We start from the raw sequence: 22945 nt of genomic DNA on the forward strand, positions 1-22945 counted from the left end.
GTGAACCTTAGTAAAAGTCCGCCACTGTTTCGTTTTACAGTGGGCAGATCAAGCTGGCAGATTTTGGACTAGCCCGGCTCTACAGTTCAGAAGAAAGGTAAGATGTTTGAGAGGGGGTAAGTGTAGCTGTAGAGGCTTCAAGTGTAGTCCAGTAAAATGGTCTTCTATAGAGATCCCACTAAATTCAGTTTCAAAAAGACACAAATGTTCTCTTACATGTTTCCTGTTTATGTCAATGGACCTCATGTAGGAAACGATCCCACTGGCTTCATGTTCTTGTGTGTGTGGATCTTAGACTTGGACCTGTTATTTACAATCCCATTTCAGTTTGGGCTTTTTGTGAGTCCTCCAGCAAATTATTCTCAGCCTTAGGTTCTTCTCTGAGAATTATGAGTGCTTTTATTTAAAATAAAGAAGTAGCTCACAGTTCTTACTGTTATCGAAGCTTGGAAGCTTTCTTCCTGATCCCCTGGTGTAGAACAGAGGCTGCTGGTGGTGATGAGGGAAAGGGACTCTGCACTTGATCAAAAGCTTTTATTTCTACTTCAAACATGGTTAAACTGAGTCTTTGACAGTACAAAAATGTTTTCTGGAGGTGTGTCCAGATTACTGTAGTTCTGGTTCATATGCTGATCTTCTTCCTGGTATTTGAGGATAATTGAGATCAGGATTGTAAGTAGCTTGGCACACTTAAAAATACTGTATGAATTATAAAAAATAAGTGACGGAATCTTCAGTGAAAAACTAGGTTATATGTGAACTTGATATCCAAAGGCCATGTTCTTCACTTTCAGTAAATTGTACTTAGGGCTGGTCCTGATAGCTTTATCAGCAGGATGAACATCAGTGTTACTGTTACTTCAAATGGTTAGACAGGTGCTGGTCTTTTTTCTAAGTCAAGGCATTGGGAGAAAAAGCCTGGAAAGATTTTGGAGCCCCAAAAAACTGCTAATATTGGGTATGTTCACAATAGTTCTTATTTCTGAATGTTGCTCTAGCACCACACATTCAAATGCTTTAAAAAAACAACTCTTCTAAATGTCAGACCTAGGCGTTTGCTCCGTAAGGGAGCCGTTGCAGCCACACCGCGCGGCTCCCTTACGGAGCAAAAAAGAAGCTCCAAAATGGAGCTTCTTTCTGCGGCGCCTCTGTGACGTTGCGAGGCGCCAGGGGCGCATTCGCGATGTCACAGGCGCCGTGACACGTTCGGATGCACAGCGTCCGATATGTAAAGATGGCGCCGGCCGTGTGGAACGGCCGGCGCCATATTGTACGGACAGAGTCCGTATTAGACCCAGGGGCGTCTAGAAGAGACGCCCCTTTTTTAAAATGGGATGTCCTGCTGACGTCCCAAGTGCCGGTTTGTAACCGGCCCTAGTAATGCTCCTACAATGACAAGGTCCAATGGTCCATTAAATTATCATTATCCTTCCCACGCTCAAAGAAAGGTATTTTCCCACGCTCAAAGAAAGGACGTTGTCACTATAGGAAAATCACCCCTATATCAAGGATGGGGAATGCTTCTTCTTGTATGTTTTCATTCATTCATTGAATTTATAAACCATTTCTTATTAAAGATTTTACCACAATATACAATAGTTTAAAATAAACCTTCCAGATTTTTTGAGCTTCAGCTCCACCTTGCCCACCCAATATAGTCAGGGGTAAGGAACTATAAGAATTGTAGTCCAAAACACTGGGAAGGCCAAAGGTTCTCTAGGTCATGGTATGTGTGAAGGAGACTTATCTGAGTCCAAGATGGCAGCTTCATGTGTATCTCAACATCTAATTGACTGCACCATTCTGACTCTTGTACATATGCTCTGATTTGCTACAGTAATCTCTGAACTGTAAGTTCCAGTCTAACATCATTTTTCTTTTTTCTTAGCCGTCCATACACCAATAAAGTAATTACATTGTGGTATCGACCACCTGAGTTACTGCTAGGAGAGGAGCGTTATACGCCAGCCATTGATGTCTGGAGCTGTGGGTGAGCCAGTGACTTCTTTTCTTTCTGCCTTCTGACACAAGATTGTGGCTAATAGGATCCTGACTGAATAATTAAAAACAGTCAAGATGTATTATGATTACTGAAGTGGCTATTGCATTTGATGTGTAATAGATAATCATAGCATAGTTCAGAATCCACAGTTTGCATTGTGACAAAGGCCAGAAGTGTGTGTCAGTTTCTATTTATAGAAAGTGCTTGTAGACTTTAATTTTTATTACTTGATGTATTCTGTTGCTTCTTTTAAAATTGTGATATCAGGCCTTTGTTGCAGAATGATTTTGCTAATTTACTTCTCTTCCTTGGTGCATTAAGAATGAGAATGGGGGAGTTAAATTCAGTGCTGTGATTTTCATCTTCCCTCCTAGATAGGTGTGGAAAATTGAGAGAACTCAACTAGTAGGAACAGTTCACTTCTGTTAATTAGGAATTTGTTTATAGTGGTTCTGTTCCCTGGGAATCATGAATGTCTGATAGATGTAATATTCTACAGACTAGTTAGAGAATACTGCTCCTTGGAGTGGATGGAATTATGGACTGTTTTGCATGCAGCTTTGGATGGTCATCTCCTTGTGCCATGTTTCCTGGAGTTTTCATGAACCTCTGAGGCAGCCAAGACTCCCTGCCCTCCTCCCCCATTTGTTCATATATCTATTTCTTCTGTCTATTTCCTCCCAGCTGTATCCTTGGGGAACTATTTACAAAGAAGCCTATTTTTCAAGCGAATCTTGAGTTGTCACAGCTTGAATTAATCAGGTAAAACATGTGCTGTAGAAGGGAGTGTGTGGGAAGTAGTTTGTGTTTCTTGCCTTGGCAGTGCTACCAGTTTTTTTTTTCTAGAACTGCCAGAGGTATGCCTAGGTTTCCAAGTATCATTTTGTCTATAGATAAAATCTTTTTATAAGCAAATACTGGGTTGGTAACAATTGATCATGTCATAAACATGTAGACACAAATGTGCAATTCTGTTGTCAGTAAGAGAAAAATATCTGCCATAAATATAAGGTTGTAGTTGTGCTAGTGTGTCTTCAAGCAATTTCTTACGGTGACTGTAAAGTAAACCTATCACAGGATTTTCTTGGCAAAATTTCTTCAGAGGAGTTTTGCCCTTGCCTTCCTCTGAGGCTGAGAGAATGTGACTTGCCTAAGGTCACTCAATAGGTTTCCATGGCCAAGGAGACATTTGTAACCTGGTGTCCAGAATCCTAGTCCAACATCCAAACCAGTATGCCTTGCCAGCTCTTACTATTTCTTCTCTTCTTTTATAGTGAAGTAAGGCCAAAATAAAAGTCCCTAACACTGTCACCTACTGATGGCTAAAGAACAAAACAAAAAGGCTCAATTTTCTTAAGTTATAAGAAGCCCAGAGTGCCAATAGTGATTTGAGTGTTGCACTAGAACACTAGAGAGCAGGATCCAATTCCCAGCTTGGCCGTGAAACCCACTGGATGATTTTGGGCAAGACATATATCCTCAGTCTCAGGGGAAGGGAAAAGCATACCTACTTCGAACAAACCTTGCCGAGAAAACTCCATGATAGGTTCACCTCAGCGTTGCTTTGAGTCGAAAATGACTTGAAAACACACAACAACAGCAATATGAAGCCCACTAAATTACAAACTTGCAAAAAGTCCCAAATGGCAGACAGTATTAGATTTTCACCACATTTGGACCCCTGACCCACCCAGGGGTTTTCTTAAGCCATGTTACAACGTTTTTACAAAGTGTATTTTTTTTATTGTCCGAAAATGCCCTCTGGGGTTGGCAGCATTTTCACCATGTTTCAGGCCCACATTGGATCAAAACAGGAAGTAAGCAGAAAGTGACTTCTGCTCGCTTCCTGTTGTTAAAAATGGCCCAGGGAGCCCCCAAACCATAGTGAAAATGCACTCTTGTTCCCTACTGGGCATTTGGGGGGGGGGAATAAGGTTTTTTTGTATTTGTTTTTTGTTTTCTGGGACTGGGTGTGGCAAGAATAAGGTCCTCCAAGGTCTCCTCGATGGCTAATGCAACCCCCTGACCTTCTACAGTTGCCCATTCTTGATATAGATTATATTACGTATGGCCCCCCCCTCAATATAGTCATTCTAAGGTCAAGGCCTTCACACCCAGAGCACTGAAGTGCTAAGAGTCTAGCTTGCTAATATGCACATCTGTTGAAGGAGCAATCCCCAACCAGCCATAGGAAATAGAAACAAGTTTCCTAAAAAAACATTATTAATAATATTGTCCAACAATTTCATAACTTGGAGTACATGGGGAGTGTGTGTGCACACATGGGTGTGCCTTCAAGTCACCTGTTGACTTATGACATCTCCATGAATTTGAGAGGGTTTTCTTAGGCAAGGAATACTCAGTGGAGGATGTGCCAGTACCTTCTGAAATACAGTACCTGGTATTGGCAGGAATACAGTGTTGAAATGGCTCAGTCACCAAGTTCCCAATAACCATCATATAAAATACATAACAGGCCCTCCTGAAAACACACAGTTTATCATGTAACATAAAATCCAGAAAACTGTGCTGTAAATTATATGGCCATTCTCTGCAAACTCACCCTAAAAAGAAGGAAGAGAAATAAAAATATTTTGTTCCATGACCACATTTCAATTTATTTTAATAAATATCTGTCCATCCTTACTTAGGAGGCCCTGTTTCAACTATTCATATTGCTGTATATCAAGGAGAGGGATGTGCATGCATGCAAAAATGACAGTTGTCATGCCATTTGGCCCTCACCAAAGTTGGAAGTGACCAAACAGCAGCTGGTATCTTCAGGCTCGGGGTGGCTGGATCATTGAAGCTTGGGAAATGTGTTTTTTTCACTTCTTTCAGTTTGTATTTTTACATTTGTAAAACAGAGATCCAGTAAATCCTGGGAAATACATTCACAGTGGTATAGTTTAAATAAATGATTGTATTTATACTTCTTCTCTTTCCTGGTCTTGCAGTCGTCTTTGTGGGAGTCCCTGTCCAGCAGTGTGGCCAGATGTCATCAAATTACCCTACTTCAACACCATGAAACCGAAGAAGCAATACCGAAGGCGCGTACGAGAGGAATTTGCTTTGTAAGTTTGTTTTGAACTTTTTGTTGAGGAAATACAGTCGACCCTCTGTTGGTGTGGGGGATCTGTTCTGCCCCCCCCCCCCCAGCAAAAATTGAGTTTCGCATATATTCAAGCCCCATTGGCTTGAATATAGACGCACAGCCGCGGGAGTGTGTGTGCACGCCTTGGGCACATGCCCCATTATTTCCCCCTCCATTCATTACTCGTGCATAAGCAAGGGACGCGGTTCCCAAAACCGTGAGAATGGAGGGAAGACTAATATGGTATTACTATAAACTCCCACATTGGTTACAATGCCACAAAGCACAGGATAGGGCCACAATTTGTTGCCCCTATCAGCAATTCCTGGTCCAGACGGGATAGGGCTTTTTCATTGGTGACTCCAAGTCTATGAAATTCCCTTCCCAGAACAGTTTGGCTGTCTGTGTTTTCATCTTTTTCAGGAAACAGGTTAAGATAGTGTAAGGATAAAACAGAATAAGCCCTTTTTTGAGAGGGCTGGGTGATGTTGCTGTTTGGATCTATCTGTTTCTGTTTGTTTCAGGTTAGCAAATCTGTTTTGGTCTAGGGGCTACATCACTTTGTGGTTAGCCTGCAAGTGACACTATGCCGTTGTTGGTGGGGTAGGATAAAAGCTAAATTGGTTTGGAAAAATAAACGTTGGTTGAAAGCAAACTGCACCATGGGTTAGCTATTGGTTGCAGTATTAGGGAGGTTAACCCCTCCCTCGCTCAGTGTTTTCTCCATATTGCTGCTGCCAAACAGCCACTTATTTTGAAATAATTGGTTCCAATGGAAAACCTTTTAGTCCAGTTGTTACTGTGAAGAGTAGGGGGCAAGATAGGGAAAAATAGGCTAGTATGGAAGCTCTGTGTGCTGGAGGTTCTCCACTTCCTGGTTTGTTTATTTAGATTCCCCTGGGTACTCTTTTATCTTGGGCAGGGAGTTTGGCTGTCTTTAATTTTTTATAGTTCCAGTTTGTCTGACATTAGTAGTAATGTTTACTGTTTTTGTGGAGGCAGATGGGATGGTGCCTATTCTGGACTCCACACATATTTTCTGACCTTGCTAGTCAAGCTAAAAATGGAGTCTGCCAGATTTGCTCCTTCAAGGACCTTCCTTGATGAGAAATGGCCAGTGAAACCTCCAGTAGTATCTCCTGTGGAAAAGGCACTGGGGAGCATGCCACTGTGGGCTTGGAGGCTTGCTACATCAGTAGTAAAGTTGCCTTTGATTTGCTCTCAGAGTACAGATAGCCCTCTATATCCATGGATTTTTATCCATGGTTTCAAACATCCATGGTTTGAAAATATTCAAATACATAAATTCCAAAAGGCAAACCTTGATATTGCTATTTTATATAAGGGACACCATTTTACTATGCCATTGTATTTAATGGGCTTTAAGTATCCACAGATTTTGGTATCCACCAGTGAGGGAGGGAGAGCTGGAACCAAAGCCCAGTAGATACCAAGGGCCTGCTGTATATGGCACTTTACAGGATGCTAGAGAAGAGATCTTTTTCCTAAGAAGGTTAGAACATAAAACTTAGTAACCAGAGGTGGTTTGGTGGCTTACGTGGCTAGAGAGCCAGGAAGTTATTCTGGTGCTTTAAGTTCAATTCCTGCATGACTCTTCTTTAAGGAAGCATGATTTTTTTAAAGAATGTAAAATTGAATACATTAGAGAAACAATGGAGGAAAGTGTGGCAGGTGGAGACAGGAGAAGCTTGGAAGATGTATGCAGTTGTTTAGGTTGTGCATGCTAAGGCGAATTAGCAGGCAGACAGAGATAGCCTCTATAACCTCACAGCCTTACCCTGATGATTTCTCTAGCCTGACTTTTTAACCAAGCCTTTTCTGAAGTATCTATTCCTTCTAATACATAGAACTTGGTGGTTCTATATCTGTCCATTTGCCAGTAAGACACCAATCAGAGACTAGGTAGTGGTTTCTAAATACTTAGGGAACATGACTATGCAGTAATATGTTTGATTTGGGTATTTTAAAAAAATAGATTGGTTATAAATCCAAAATGGCCCAACAAAAACCTGTGAGTTTTTTTGAGTAGAAATTTGTCTTTTGATGGGTAGGAAAGGATAAATTTGTTTTTGGGGGGGGGATTTGCCAGATTGATTCTAGAACAATTTATAGTAAGAACTAAGTATCTACCGTATATACTCAATTATAAGGTGATCTCATGTATACATTGAGGGCAGGTTTGGGGACCAAAATTATGGATTTTGATATGACCCATGGATAAGTCTAGGGTAAAGCATAGGGACATGTAACAAAATATCTAAAGGATAAAGCAAAGAAAAATAATGGCAAGGAACCTATAAAATTCTAGCAGGCACTACTGTTTGTACTCATACTAAAGGCTGGTTGTATAAGATAATAGTAGGGGGTCAGTGATTCCAGGACAGATTACATTATTACCTTTAACCAGAGGATGGTTCATTCTCATATGTATAAAGTTACAGTACAGTACTTACATTGACCCGTGGATAAGTCGACTCAGGTTTTTGTGGTCAGTTATTTGACTAAACTTTCTAGACTTAAACATGAGTATATACAGTAATTAACAATTTGTAATTGTAAGCTGCTCTGATAGCCTTTTCGCTGAAGAGTGGGGTATAAATACTCTAAATAAATCAAAATAAATAAATCTTGGAGGTAGGGAATTTGGGTTAGGATGAAGAATGGTGTGAGTGCACCTCCATCTCAAACCAGGGATGTTTCAAGAGGAAGAAAAGAATAAATAGCTTTTTTCCCTCCTTGTTCCCATATTTTTGAAAATTCCTCTGTTCTCCTGTACATAGTAACAAAGCAGAATTTGGAAACATTTCTTCATTGGTATTGTAGTGTCAAAGTAACATTTCTAGGTTTGTAACAAAATAATTTGTAGCCACTGCTACAGTGCCTACGGACAGATGCAACTTTAGTGCTAACAAATATGCCAACAAATATGGAACACAAAGCGGTGGCCAACAGGCTGGAAACGCTCAATATATATACCAGTCCACTGCAGCAACTATAGGACAATAGCACTAAACTCACATGCAAGCAAAATAATACTCAAAATTCTGCAACATAGACTCCAACAATGCATGGGGCAGGAAATTACAGAGGTGCAAGCAGGATTCAGAAAAGGAAGAGGTAATGGGGACCACATTGCAAACATATGATGGCTAATGGAGAACACCAAAGAATTAAAAAAAAAAAAAAAAAAGAATTGGCCTGTGTTTCATAGACTACAGCAAAGCATTTGATCGTATAGATGAAAAACTATGGAATGCACTCAAAGACACGGGGGTGCCACTACATCTGATAGTCCTGATGAAGAATCTGTACCAAGGACAAGAGGCCACTGTCAGAACAGAATTCGGAAAGATAGAATGGTTCCCAGTAGGCAAAGGGGTCAGGGAAGGCTGCATCCTATCACCCTACTTGTTTAATTTATATGCTGAAAACCTCATAAGGAAAACAGAATTAGAAACAGAAAAAGGAGGAATTATAAGACAGGTCTGATGCTGAACATAAAGAAAAAAAAAACCAACCACAGAAGAAATACACAAATTCAATCTAGACAACAAGGAAATTGTAATAGTTAAAGAATTCCCATATTTGGGATCAAACATTGACCGGAATGGAGACTGCAGTCAAAATTAAGACTAGGAATGGAAAGGGTATCTATGAAAGAACTGGAAAGATACTCAAGAGCAAAGACATTCAACTGAGCACTGAAGTCAGAATCGTTCAGGCCATTGTATTCCCAATTAGCATATATGGATGTGAGAGCTGGACAGTGAAGAAAGCAGACAGAAAGAAAGCTCAGTTGAAATGTGCTGGAGATGATTCACTGAGATGGGGGTTGGCATTGCTTTCCTCTGAGGCTGAGAGACTCCGACTTGCTCAAGGTCACTCTGGATTCTCATATCAAAGCAGGAATTTGAACCCTGGTCTCCTAGCATCCTAGTCCAACATTCAAACCACTGGCAGTGACGCCACTCGGGGGGATGCAGCTTGCACCGAGTGACACTCCAGAAGAGGGATGACACTTAGTTGGGCCCCCCCAGCTTGCTGTGGTGGTGCAGGCCTCCTCATGAGGAGACCATCACCACTATGGCAAAAGAGAGGGCTGGGTTGCCCTCTTCTGGCTTTGTTGTGGCGGTGGGGGCCTCCTCATGAGGATACCTTCGCTACCATAATAAAAGACAGGACTAAGCTCCCCTTTCCTGGCTTTTCCACCACAATGCAGGTCTCCTCGCAAGGAGATCTCCATCACTGCAGCAAAGGAGAGGGCCAAGCACCCCTCTCCCAGCTTTGTGATGGTAGTGGAGGCCTCCTCATGAGGAGACCTTTGCTGCCACAGCAAAGGAGAATATTGAGTGTGTCCTTTCCGTCACTGACCTCCCCCAGCAGTCCCCCACACACACCAAGTGACACTAGGGGTGGGTATGCTACTGACCACTGACCCTTTTTGTGCCCGTGTTAAAATACTAAGGCTAATTTGCATTAAATTCAGATGTCTCTTTAGAGAAGAAACTATCTGGATTAGAAGAAGTATGAGTTGTACAAAATTACCTTAAACCTAATTCCCTTTACCAATTTGCTAAGACCCATGCCTGTGTTACCATGTCACATCAATATGCATTCAATATTCATGCCAGGCACTGAAAATTAATAGAGATCAGGTCATTCAAGTACTCAATAAGTTGAAAGTTGTCCAGATACCATGTTTCATTTTCTTTCCAAGTACTCTGAGATGGCAGGGTGGGCTTGACTTTAGGAGCACAGAAATCAGTAGACTTAACTCTGTTATGGAGCTGCTTTGTAGAACAGAACATCTTATATTAGTGTTGACAAGACTGGCTCATCCCCTCAGTTCTTAAACTGGGTAAAATTCAGATTTCATATAAGGGGATTAAGATGCATCTAACTATTGTACCCAAAGCAGAAGAAATATTTCCTCTGACTAGCAGCAGATCTCTAGGCAGAGACTCTCTTTAATTATTTTTTAACTGTATACATTGGAGGCAATGTCCTGTTATTCTATATGCAAAGTGTGTGCTCTGTCTCTACACTATGTCTCATCCTTCATAAGATAATAGGAGCAGGTTGAGGAGTTAGCTCCTTTTTCTGGAGATAATTTCTTTGGTTAAATAACTTTGTGGGAGGCAAGGAACTTGAGACAGAATGTATGTTCTGGTACTATGGGGGGCAGTAATCATGGTGATAGCAAGAACTGGAGTGTTGTTTCAGAACAATCATACATGCAGGTAATTGTGAGGCTAGTGCTTCCTCCTTAATATTTTATTGTTGCTGTTATTTGGGAGAGGGGGCTGTTGGAAAGCTTTAAATAAATTTCCTAAGAGCTTAATTGTGAGGCAGATTAGGTTTCACTTGGAAGTAAGTGCCACTGAGTTTGTAAGGACAGGTAGTATTGCAGCATAGTTTTCCAAATTTAGAATGGTCACTCTGAATTTCATTTCCGCTATGAGAACAGATTGGGTGGTATTCAGCAAATTATTGTCTCAGTCCCATCCCTAATAACAAGAGTCACAATATTTGTCTATTCTACAGAGCTTGGCATGAGGGAGTCATTATAATACAATACAGTGGTACCTCGGGATACGAATTACCCAGCTTACGAATTTTTCGGGATACGAAAAAATCCCATAGGGATTTATTGTTTTGGCTTACGAAGGTTTTTTCGGGTTACGAAAAAACCCCGGCGCTATTTTAAATGGAGCCGCGGCAGAGCCGCGGCCTTTTCTCCATCAGCGCCTATGGCAATTCGGGTTACGAAGGTTTTTCGGGTTACGAAATTAGCCGCGGAACGAATTAATTTCGTAACCCGAGGTACCACTGTACATGCAAAATGCTTTAGACATTTAGCAAAAAGTGCAGCATAAAATATTGTTAATATTAAGAGAATTATTTTAATTTCTTCATTTCTCCCCCAGCATTCCTGCTGCTGCACTTGACCTGCTAGACCACATGTTGACACTGGACCCCAGTAAAAGATGCACAGCAGAGCAAGCCTTGCAGAGTGACTTCCTGAAAGATGTGGATGTCAGCAAGATGGATCCTCCAGAGTAAGCATCTAGTGTTCCTTGGGGAAGAGACTGACATGAGGCAGCTCTTTTGGGGTGGGGGTGACATTTGGATTCACAGTAACAGATGAGCTACCTTGGTATCCCACACAGAATGGATTCTGCAGTTCAGACTATGGCATGCTACAAGCAGGAGAAAAAGATGCACAAACAAGTACCTGCATTAGCATGTAGTCACACAAGACCTAAATATGTTAGCAAAGCCATACTTTACCGGGAAAGATGAAGCAATCTCTGATTTGTAAATCAATTTGATGGGGGGAGAAAGTGAATGAAAGGTGTGTAGAACTGCCTCTGTTATGTGGTTTAGCTTCAGTGTGGGGTGCTTCTTTGTATATGCAGAAACATAGCCTGCCAATTTCTTTCTTCATAATACAGTTACGATCTGATAAGAAACTCTTGTTTCCTGCCTCTTCTAACCCAACCACTGTTTAAAGGTGATGGTGGAGAGACTTTAGCTGCCGCACAAATTTGTAGTTTAAAACTTCATTCTGTGACAAAAATTATCTACAGGAGTGTATACATTTTTACTTAGGTTCATAGCTAGCTGTTATCCACCCCACACTCTCAGGTCCTCTGGGAAGAACCTACTACAGCCAAAGAAGACCAGGTTGACTGCTGTTTCCCAGAGGACCTTTTCATCAGCTGCTCCAAAACTGTGGAATGACATGCCGGGGGAGATCCGTCAGATCACCACCCTTGATGCTTTAAAGCTGGCTGTCAAGACGGATCTCTTTGGCAAGCCTTCCCTGACTGACTGACCTCCCAAAATAAAAGATTACCCCATCTGCCCATAGCTCTTTTTATTATCTGCCTATCTTTTAACTGTTTTAATTCATTTTAACTGAATTTGTAATTTGACTGTGTTTTTAATTTTGTAATTAATGTGTTCTATTTTATGTTGGTGGTTGGTTGGGGATTGTGCCATTTTATGATTTATTGTATTATGTATTTGTGTTATTTTATTCTATCCCACCTCCATCCACAAGGAGAGGTGGGCTAATAAGAATTATTATTATTATTATTATTATTATTATTTGTGTTAACTGTTGATCTGCCCCAGTCTACTGAATCTGAGACATGCACATAGGCCTCAGGCAATTGATCTTGTCAAACTGGATTGGAAGGGGCAATCTCCTTTAACTTACCAGGTATCAAAATGTGTGCCTTGAATCACTGCCATCATGTTTATTGCTTGCTTCTCAATAATGTGATTCTGTGGTCTTTCTAGCCTTCCTCACTGGCAAGACTGCCATGAATTATGGAGCAAGAAACGGCGGCGGCAGAGGCAGAGTGGGATTGCTGTGGAGGAACCTCCCTTGGCCAAAGTTTCCAGGAAGGAGTCAGCCTCTGTAACAAGTACAGATCCTGTCAAGAATCACAGCAGTCCAGCGCAGCCACAGCCAGCCCAGATCAAAACACAACCTGATGCTGGAGACTCATTCGGTCAGTATATAGCCTGGGACAACCACAGAAGTTAGTTAACTGTTAGAGTTTTTCATCATCATTATTATTATTACCATCAGTTCCTCTTTGTCTTCAAATTGATTGCTTATTCCTCTTGCTGCTTTGAGCAAGGTTTACTGAAAGGGGTAAATACCCTGAAGCCAGGTCTTGTCAGGAGAGATTTTTGGCAAAGATAGTACAACTGCTGCCTCACAGTTTGAAAAGCCATTAACTGGTGTAGGAGTGAGCCTGTGGGGAGCTTCAGCAGAAAATAAAAATTCAGTGAAATACGTGAGGCTGTTTCAGCCACATAATTACAGGGGGGCCTCATTGTCCGTGGGCTTGCCATCTGTGGATTTAAGTATCTGTGGACGGTGAGGCCCTAATGATGCCATGTGCCCACAACCCCACTAGCCATTAGGGACAATGGGACTTGAAGTCTTGGGTTTTTTAAATCTGCAGGGGAGTCCGGAACAAATTTCCTGCAGCTACCAGGGTCCGACTGTATAGACCATTTGAATCATTCAGTGATCTGAGTGATTAAAATACATACAGAATATGTTTGTGTTATTACCAAAACCTTAATTGTCTCAAAAAGGTACAGTGTCGAACTAAATTGCTGAGTTGTAAATGACCAATTTCAAGAAGGAAAATCCATTTTCCTATTTTCTTTTTCACATTGGAATAAAGCAGCATCCATAAAATTAAAAATAAAAATAAACAACTTGCCCTTAACAATCAGTCTTGTCATTTTAGCATTGAACTCTGCCAAGCGATTAGCTTTACAGTGATGAATCTATTAAATAAAGCTTTCAAACTTGATTGCCTTGCTTCCTTTCCCAGGCCAGGTTTAATAACGAGATTGTGGATAATTTGTCTCCTCCCCTGGATCCTATAGAGTGCACATTGACAGAATGCATCTGCCATTCTGTCTGAAGTGGACGGTGTATGTACATTATATCTTCATATACCCCCACAGCAAAGGCACTTGTGGGTTGTGCATGAAGGTATGCTTGATTCCTGTACTGTGGCAGGGATTTAAGTTAACCCTTTTTCTTCTGCCGCTGTTGCTGCTGCTACTGCTTCCTTCTCCTCCTTCCTGTGTGCTCTCAAGTCATTTCTGACATGACTACCATAAGGCAAAAAGCTATCAAAGAGTTTTCTTGGGGGAATTTGTTCAGAGGGAAGGTTGCCTTCCTCTGCAACTGAGAGAGTTTGACTTGCCCAAGGTCACCCAGTAGGTTTCCATGCCCGAGTAGGGATTTCACTTTTGGTCTCACTGTGTTCTAGTTCTACTTCAACACTCAAACCACTACACCATGCTGGCTCTCGAAGGTGAGCCTACATGGGAAACATTTTGCATGAATACTTTTCCATTTTAAAGACGGTTCTATTCTTTCCCCCCTTTTTTTTGCTGCTCATTGGAAACCAGTACAGGATTTAAATCCCACAAAAGCTGCTTTCAGGAAGTAAGGCATGCATGGAGCATGGACCTCTGAGCACAAGGTGCCCATGCAAAGCTGCCCAGTTGCATGGAGATATGCTGCTTCCATCCAGGCTCAGTGCTTGGACATGGGGAATGGATGGGATGAGAGAAGCAGTGAGGTCCCACTTGCATCCTGTGGAGCTGTGTTCTCCCAGTTTTGACAGAAGAAGTTGACTGAAGAGTTCAGTAAATGGAAGGATGCTTCTATGAACATGTTCCAGAGACTGTATGTCACAGCAAGGAAGAGATGCATAAAGCAACTGCAAATTTGAGTTTATTTTCTACATTGGTATATTACCTTCAGCAAGAAATTTCTCAAGGGCAGTTTTTGGGAAAGAAAAATTAACATAAAAACAAGCAAAATAGGAATTACAAATAGCATATAAAACATCACAAAATATTTTAGATGTCTAGTGAGGAAGTTCTAAAAATGAAATGCCAACACAGAAGATTTTTTCATTTTCCACTCACCTCACTTTTGATGCCAAGGGCACCACAAAAGAGCCTCCATTGGTGATTTCAAGAATTAGGCAGATTGGTATGGAAGTAGGTATACCCTCTGGTACCTAGGTTGCAAGCTATGTGGGGTTAAAAGTGAGCATCAGTATTTTGGTTTGATGTTAAAAACTGACCAGGATTATGTCAAGTTTTTAATACACTGTACTGATGCCCCACAGCTCTTTCATAGAAACATGATACATAAGCTTTCTGAGGTAACTAAAGTCTTCAGCTGTAGTCTCACATACAAGTCCTAGACTTACCAGACGTAACAGACCACTGAAAAATGACCAGGTTATCTCTGATCCCCAGCGACAGACATAATATAGACATATCTGAGCCAAAGTTAACATAAATGTTATGAAGTCAATAAACAGTGTTCCCAGAAATACCATCTGAAACCAGCTTTCTGAGTGGCAGTGGAATTGCCCAAATGCTGTTTAGTTTGGACTTTTGTTATATTATAAACAAGAGAACTTGTCAAATTCCTAAAATGATGCATCCCAGTCTTAACCTGGAGAGTGTTTAAAAATGCTACTCTTGTAGTTAGTGGTACTTAAAGTTTCTGAATAGATCCAGGAGAATCATTCCAGTCATACCACAGACCCTCTCTGTTTTGGCATATGTTAGCCATCAGAGTAGCCAAGGTAAGGTTCCAGAAACAGTGGGCAGAAAAGAGTTCTGGGGCTTGAGAGTACAAATCCAGTGAGGGCTAGGTATAATGGAGAGTAGTAGGCAGATAAAGTAGGAGTGAACAGAAGAGAGTTTACAGTATTTATTTTATTGAAGTATTTCCACACTGTCATCTGTCGTGAGATATCAGTGTGACATACAATGAAAACAATTTAAAACAATTCCAGATAACAAACAATAAAATAATTTAAATAGGATAAAAGCATATTAAATGGATATTTATTTAAAAGATCACCAAGTTAAAACAGCAGAAAAGGTTAAAGCACCTACAGCCATGTACATGTGTGCTTTAAAGAATTAGGATTGCACCCCAAAGGCTTTAATAAAAAGCAGTGTTTAAACCTGACATCTAAAAGAAACCAAAGTTGGCACTAGTTGTGCTTCTAAGGGGGTGGTATTCCATAAACAGAGTACAACTGCAGAGAAGAACTTCTCCCATGTCCTCACATGATTTATTACCCACCCACTCAGCAACACAGAGGGCCCATCCAATGGATCTCAGTTGTCAGGCAGAACTGAGATCCATATATGGGGGGAAGAGAGAGATGTTTCTTCAAGTATTGAGGTCCCATGTCATTTAGGGTTTTGTATGTCATCGCCAGCACCTTGATTCAGATTGGAAGTGAATTGACACTGCAGCTTCTTTAAGACAGGTGTTATATGTTGCCTATATGATGCTCCTGTAAACAATCTTACTGATCCATTTTGTGATAGCTGTAGCTTCCAAGTTGTCTTCAAGAGCAGCTCCAGGTAGAGTGGTATTCTACCAAGTAGTACTCTGCATCAATACAGGAGATGAAGGCTGAAACCTTTTCCCCTTTCCTGTCCCACACTCCATCCCATTTTGTAAACTGAAGTCCACAGATAGGGCATACAATACATTTTGGTATTATCAAGTGAATGGCTGGATTTATGTCACAGTTCTCCAACATTTTTTTTGAAATTGTTACTTGGATCAAGAATATGTCTTCTATCTTGGTCTATGTATATCAGAAGCCGGCAAGTTTGGTTGTCCTATAGTTGAATTTTGGCCCTTGCTCTGCACCAGGCCCTGAAAATGTGGAAGAGGTACAAAAATGTTCCCAAATTCAAATAAGTAAATTCTTTACATTACTTAGCCTGATAGGCTCCATAAAAACTGATGGTGACTAGACAATTCTAGTATTGATATTTGGAGTTGGGGCTTCTGGGGAGGTAAACTGTTTTATGCAAAACCAAACCTGTTCTTGGGGGAGTTGGGGAGGCACAAAAATCATCTTAGGGTTACATGCTCCATATGGGCTGCCTTGACCCCCCCCCCCCTTTTTTTTTTTTTTTTTTAAACTGGCTGTGCACACATTACTTAGCCTGACAGGCTCCTTGGTAGCTTCATTTTTGTTAATATCAAAAGTCTTATGTTTGGGTTTTTCCCGCCATGATGGAAGAGAAAACATGTCTTGTTGAACTTGTTGCAGGTAGGTGTGATAACACAGGGATCACTTTCTGCTGTTCTGTTTCTAAAGCTCTGGTCTTCCCCCCTTTCCCTGGTGCTCTTCCTTGTATTTCCAGCAGGCCTTGGTGACATCACTCAGCAGCTAAATCAGAGCGAGCTGGCTGTCTTGTTGAACTTGTTGCAGAGCCAAACAGATCTCAGCATCCCACAGATGGCCCAGTTGCTCAACATCCACTCAAACCCTGAGATGCAGCAACAGTTGGAGGCCCTCAATCAGTCCATCACTGCACTCAATGAAGCCACCACCACACAACCACCACAGGAGCCCCAGAAAGTTGCTGAAGAAGAAGCAGCTGCTGAGGAGCCCCCGCCGCCGCCGCCCCCCCAACTGTCGGAGGAGCAAGCCACTCCAGAAGCAGCTAGCACTCAGGGAGACATGCAGAGTGTCCTGGCAGTTTTGCTCAGCCAGCTCCTTAAGACCCAGGATCCTTCAGCAAACGAGAAGGAGAACAACAGCGAGAAGAGCAGTGAACTGCGGGGGCTACAGAAAACCCCTACTTTGCCTCAGGACGAACCAGCAGGTAAATAATTGTGACCTCCTTCCCCCCTTGCTCCTAGGACTTAAGGGGGGAAAGATGTGGGGTTTCTAAGTGGTAAATAAAAAACACTTTGATTTTTCTTTAACCAAGCCTGGTAGTCGTCTCTGAGTGCGTGTGGAATCTGGCAACAGCTTTGGGTTCCTGAGAGTCCTCATTGTAAATCCTTCAGCAGGTTCACACTCTCACCTTCAGCTTCTTCATGTATTAAAAAAGAATAGTGACAATCTACTTCCGAGGGTGGTTTCAGTATATCAGAAATGGGGAAGCTGTTTACAAGTTTAAATGGCTGTCTAAATTTGGAGCACCGGCATCATTAATATCCATCTCACAGCTAGTTCAAACATTCAGCTAAAGTCCACTGTACATTTCCCTTTGGATTGTGCCACCCAGAAAGTGATCTGGAGATTAGGCTCCGAAATGTTCTTCCATATCACAGTTTCTATGCCTGTAGAAATTTACCATGGTATTGAGAAGGCCAGGCTACAGGTCCTTCTCTTGGCTGTGGTGACTTTCCACCCATAGAGGAAATGTTACATTCTGAAATGTTGCAGTCATAAGAAGACTATTCTGTGTATGTTTTCTGAATGTTAGAATAAGCTGTTGCTCCTGCATCATTTCCACACTGCATGAATTGTTAAAGTATGACCTTAACTTCAGTCTTGAAATGCCACAGAACTGTACTTTGAACCTTCAGCTATGAGAATTTGTTTGGAAAAAAACTTGCATTTCCTGAGTTGTCGGAGATTTTCTGATATCAGCAAAACTCCATGCTCAGAGAGGTATGAAAACATCCTACACTGAAATAAATCTTTGTGTGGAATCAAATGGATTCCACATAAACATCCACAGCCAGAAAATGCAAAGTGGAATAAAAGTAAAATAAAGCAAAACATGTACTTATTTTATTATGGGGGTATTTTTGATCCCTCTTCCAAAATTCCATTGTCTATTCAGTAAAAGAAATTTCCCCAATTAGAGACAGTCTAACCAACCAGAATATGTTACTTCCTCTTTGCTACATCATGATTTGTCCAAAAACAGAATAAAGCTTTTTTTCTCTCTTTGCCTCACTTTAACTGGGATAAAAATATGCTAATGGCAAAAGTCAGTGATTTCTTGGAACTTTTTTCTTGTTGAATTATTATTATTATTATTATTATTATTATTAATCAGACTATGATTTACAGTATTTGAGGCCAGTAGAATTTTTTACTGCTGTACAGATGACAATGTTTTGGAACATCGCATTTTAGATCTAGTTCTATGTGTGAATTCTGCAACAAAATGAGTCTGGATGACCAGAATAGTCCATCCAAGAGCATGAGAGTTTAATTTGCAAATATAATGCAAGCTTTTTAAAAAACTGGACAGAAAAAAAAGGAGCCAGGCTTCTAGATTAGAGAATAGAGAGTCACAGGGAATTTACATAATGCAAACTCTGTCTCAGCCCTACATAGCCTTTAATCCCTCTTCTTGCCTTTTCCTGTGGAAAAAACTCCCACAGTCCAAAGTGAAGCAGAGGAGCAAGGTTTGGAGCCCAATGTAAAATAATGGTATAGGGGAAGGACACACTTTGATCCCTTGATTGTTACTTTGACTATTTGGAATATCAGCAGTTCCTGTGGAATGAACTCAAGAATCCCCAAATCAGCATAAATGGAAGTAAGCAACAGATTGCTTGGTCACTGTTAATATCCAAACTATGTACATTCCACCACAAAACTTAACTAGGGGTATGAGTGTCTTGTGAGTTTTGATTATGGGAAGGGCTTTGTGTGTGTTATGAGTGAATTTTCTATCTACATCATGGGAATTCCCCTCGTCTTCTCTCCCCCCCCTTCCCAAGGAACAAGCTTTCTTCCTATACTTTTATTGTAAAGACAAACTTGAAGGTGTGTTGGCAATAACTGCTGAAATCTCCGAAGGCACAAAAAGGGCTTGGCAGTATTTGAAAGGATAGGATTTCCATACCCTGCCTTGTTCTTTGCAGTTCCCTCTGGCTAGCAGAAATGGAATAAACTTCAGAAAACAAATAGAATTAATTTTTCCATCTTGTATTTGGGTCATAGAATGTGAATAATCTTATTGCAGAAATTTAGTTTGTTTTTCTGTTTGTTTTTTTAAAAGCTCAAGCATACACACAGCCCTACTTATAATTCTGTACCTAGTAAAAATTAACTGACTGCTGGTGGCTTCCAAAGATGTAACAAAACGGTCTTGTTATCTGAATAGCTTTTTGATGAGAGATAAGCTAGGAACTCCTTTTATAATATGAAGTATGTGCTCTTCTCTTGAGCTGTGAATATATATCTGTGTCTCCATATTTCCATGTCTGAAATGTGTTGATGTCTGTTCATATGTACTTTTGAGATGGTGTTTAAAAGAAGTAACCATTCCACAGCCTGTCCTCACATTCTCCCACCAGAGAAGAGACCCCCTGAGCCTCCTGGACCACCACCGCTGCCGCCGCTGCCCAGTCTGGCTGAGGAAAACATCTCCGACGCATCTCAGGAGTTGAACCCAGCTGTGACAGCTGCCCTCCTCCAGCTTTTATCCCAGCAAGAGGCAGGGCCCCCGAGTCACCCAAAGCACGAACCCCAAATTGGGAGGCCTTCCTTGGATTACACCAGGTCACAAACCTCCTCCAGGACTTATGCCACTGATGGCCCTGAGGGCTGCAGCTTTGATGTTGATGAACGGAATTCCAGCCAGCCCTTAACAGAGACATCGCCCCAGACCTTGGGGAAAAGTAGGACCTTTCTGGGCTCCGCAAGTCATCTCGGGGAGTCAAGCAGCTACCAGGGTGCAGGATCAGTTCAGTTCCCAGGGGACCAGGACCTACGTTTCACCCGAGTCCCTTTGGGGATACATTCTGCTCTTGGGCAGTCCTTCATGAAAACCGAGGGAAGCAACAACACACTGGTACACTCAGAGGCCAAAATTCACGACTACAGTGAGGTGGGAGTGGCAAATGCTAGTTCTAGTGACACAGGAACAAGCCACACGTGGGGGAACCCGGTCCAATCCACAGCTTATGGAAAAGCCTTTCGTGGGCAGAGTAGAGTGCCTCCGAGAGGAGGAAGAGGAAGAGGGATCCCTTACTAAAATGACTGGAAAGGGGGGAATTGATGCTTTTTTGGTGGTGTTTTATCCTCCTATTCCCCTCTTGACTTTAGAGCAGCCAGTTTATCGGGGCAAACCATTGCCCATTTCCGCCCATCACAGAAAATGGTTTATTGTTGGTATTTTCCCCCTTTCTGCTCGTCAGACTGCTGCTGTCTCCCTTCCCCCCCAGTGGCTTTAGAATGAAGACCCTTAGCCTTTCTCTTGACACCTTTCCTTGCCCAAAGATCTGCTGATTTGGGTTTCATATGGCAAGTTTTCCTACTCAGAGATTGGAGGGAGGGGGAGAAGGGGAAAGGAAGAATACTTTAAAAATATAATAAATTGGAAATATGGATTGAATGTGTTTGCAAGCCTTGAGCCATTATTTCTGAGATGAGCTCACTGAAGAGCTAGATAAAGTAAATCAGTGCCCTGGTCTGTATGAGCAGCAGAATGAGAGACGCGAATGAGGTTTACTGCTTCAGATTGTGTGAACCACAGGAAAAGTTCACCTTCCTCTAGATGGAAAACAGTATGGTAGGGAGATTCTAGCCCCACCCTTTGCACTGCTAGCTTCCTGCTTGCAAGCAAAGTTGTGTAGTTATGAAAGGTGGAAGTATTCAAAAGTGGCAATTTCACTAACTGGTCTGCAGTAGCACAAACTATTCTGTCACTACTTTCTGCAGAATATGATCCGGGTCCAGCCTCAGTATTACAAAGGTGGTGTGTGTGTTGTTTTCCCTTGCCTCCTTGAATTTCAAGATTTGTCAGACAGTGCCTACATATCTTTTTGTATTGAATAAGGAGAACTTGGTTTGTGTTATGTGAGAGATGGGAATCTATTTCCACCCTCTTCCTTAGCCACATTGACAAGACTCTACATTCTTCTTCCATGGGCAAGCTGTTTACTGTTTTACTGTGAAAGGGCCTGTCCTGACATACTCATTTTCCAACCCTTAACTGAATTGAGTTTCCATTATATCCATGAGTTGGTTGGCTTTTGGATGAATTTAGGTTTTTTTACTTTTATTTTCTCTCTTAAGAATGGCGAGTGTCCTTTTGTTGAAGTTCTAAAAGCCAAAGTAAATGGCAAATAATAATAATAAAATAAAAACCAAAAACTTTGTAATCCTTAAATTCTTGGGGGTGGAGGGTAATTCAAGAGTGAAGCTGGTCAAATCTGAACAATTTAGATGTAACATTTTCAAGCTTTCAGTGACTTAAAGGCCTATTGTGTGATTTTACTGTTTTCAGTGTTAAGAAACTCTCTTCAGCTTTCTTCACTGACCCTGCAATGGAGACATTTATATTTATTTTCACAAAATGCTTTTGCAGCTCCAGCCACACTGGTTAATTTTGCAATCTTTTTGGGGGGGGGGGTAAAATGTTGGTCTTTCCTTGAGAGAGAGTGCAAGCCTTTTAGAGGCTGCATTTTGTAGATGCTGAAATGTGAAGATTTGATAAGATGACTATAATTTTTCAATAGAACACCCATTCTTGTTTTAAACTGCCAGTGTTCAGAGAAGCATGTCAGAATGTGTGAGATTAGAGGGAGTTACAATTTTTTAATATGTTGCTTTCATATGTATACACATATGATGTCTCTAGTGGTGGGGAAGGTAGTGCATTCATACTGAAGACAGGAGGAAGCATATGCCTTAAACTGACTTTCCCTAATCTAATCCCCTATAAATGTGGTGGACTGAAACTACATTGCAGAGTTGCCTGGGGCATCCTGAGCATTGCAGTCCAACATAGAGCTGGAGGGCATCTGTTTCAGAAGGCTGCATTAAAATATAAGGATAGGAGATTGGTATCATACAAAGCATTTGAAACAGCATTTAGAAGAAGCTGTATGTAGGTGGGGACATGGCCCTTTGTATTTTTTTTTAATGTGTCTTATCAGTTCTACAAAGTGTAGTAAGTTCGCAAAATTCCAAGTGTATACTTAAAGTGGATTTTTAAAACTTAGTTGGCATTTCATACCTACTGTAACATGCTAAAAAAGTACTGTATATGCAGAGAGGTAAATAAAAAGGAGAGATTTTTCCTAGGCATTTATTTAAATATTACTTCTCTTTTTCTCTGTTCCCTTGCCAATTCACTATGTATTTTTTTCTATTTTGATTCTTGCCATTTTTAAACTGAAATTGAATTTCTCTTTGCCCTATCTCTGATCTCTCCATTTCCCTTTTTCCAAAGAAATAGAATTACTATTAATCAGCCACATGACTGTACATTCTCTCTGTGCTCACCTGGTGGAATGTGACCACCTAATTTAAGCAAGGTCTTACAGATTCTGACTAAAACTATGTTTTCTACTATAGTTATTTTTCCACTGCCACCAATCTCTGTAAGATTTTTTTTCTTTCAAGAGAGGGGTTTCCTCTCTATTCTAGCACAAAGTTCTGTTTCTGTCTCAAACTTTCCTTGCCTATATCCGTTCTTTTGTAGACAACACACTGTCAAATGTATTGACTGTACAGAATTCC

General features: G+C 41.2%; 1 protein-coding gene across 8 annotated transcripts in view; it reads left to right on the top strand.

Moving 5' to 3' along the window:
• Positions 1-22945, top strand: part of CDK12 (cyclin dependent kinase 12) — a 97598-nt gene that overhangs the window by 18492 nt on the left and 56161 nt on the right. For 2 of the 8 annotated variants that reach the window (XM_042472596.1, XM_042472597.1), the window contains exons 7-14: positions 41-97; positions 1889-1990; positions 2687-2764; positions 4960-5076; positions 11045-11176; positions 12426-12640; positions 16866-17330; positions 19750-20270. In XM_042472596.1, coding sequence (XP_042328530.1) covers positions 41-97; positions 1889-1990; positions 2687-2764; positions 4960-5076; positions 11045-11176; positions 12426-12640; positions 16866-17330; positions 19750-20270 — 1687 coding nt within the window. Of the gene's footprint in view, positions 1-40; positions 98-1888; positions 1991-2686; positions 2765-4959; positions 5077-11044; positions 11177-12425; positions 12641-16865; positions 17331-19749; positions 22539-22945 lie in introns of those variants that run through there. The other 6 variants (XR_006104476.1, XR_006104477.1, XM_042472592.1 and 3 more) reach the window with 5 other exon arrangements.

This window comes from Sceloporus undulatus, chromosome 6 (assembly GCF_019175285.1).
Source record: "Sceloporus undulatus isolate JIND9_A2432 ecotype Alabama chromosome 6, SceUnd_v1.1, whole genome shotgun sequence".
NCBI lineage: Eukaryota > Metazoa > Chordata > Lepidosauria > Squamata > Phrynosomatidae > Sceloporus > Sceloporus undulatus.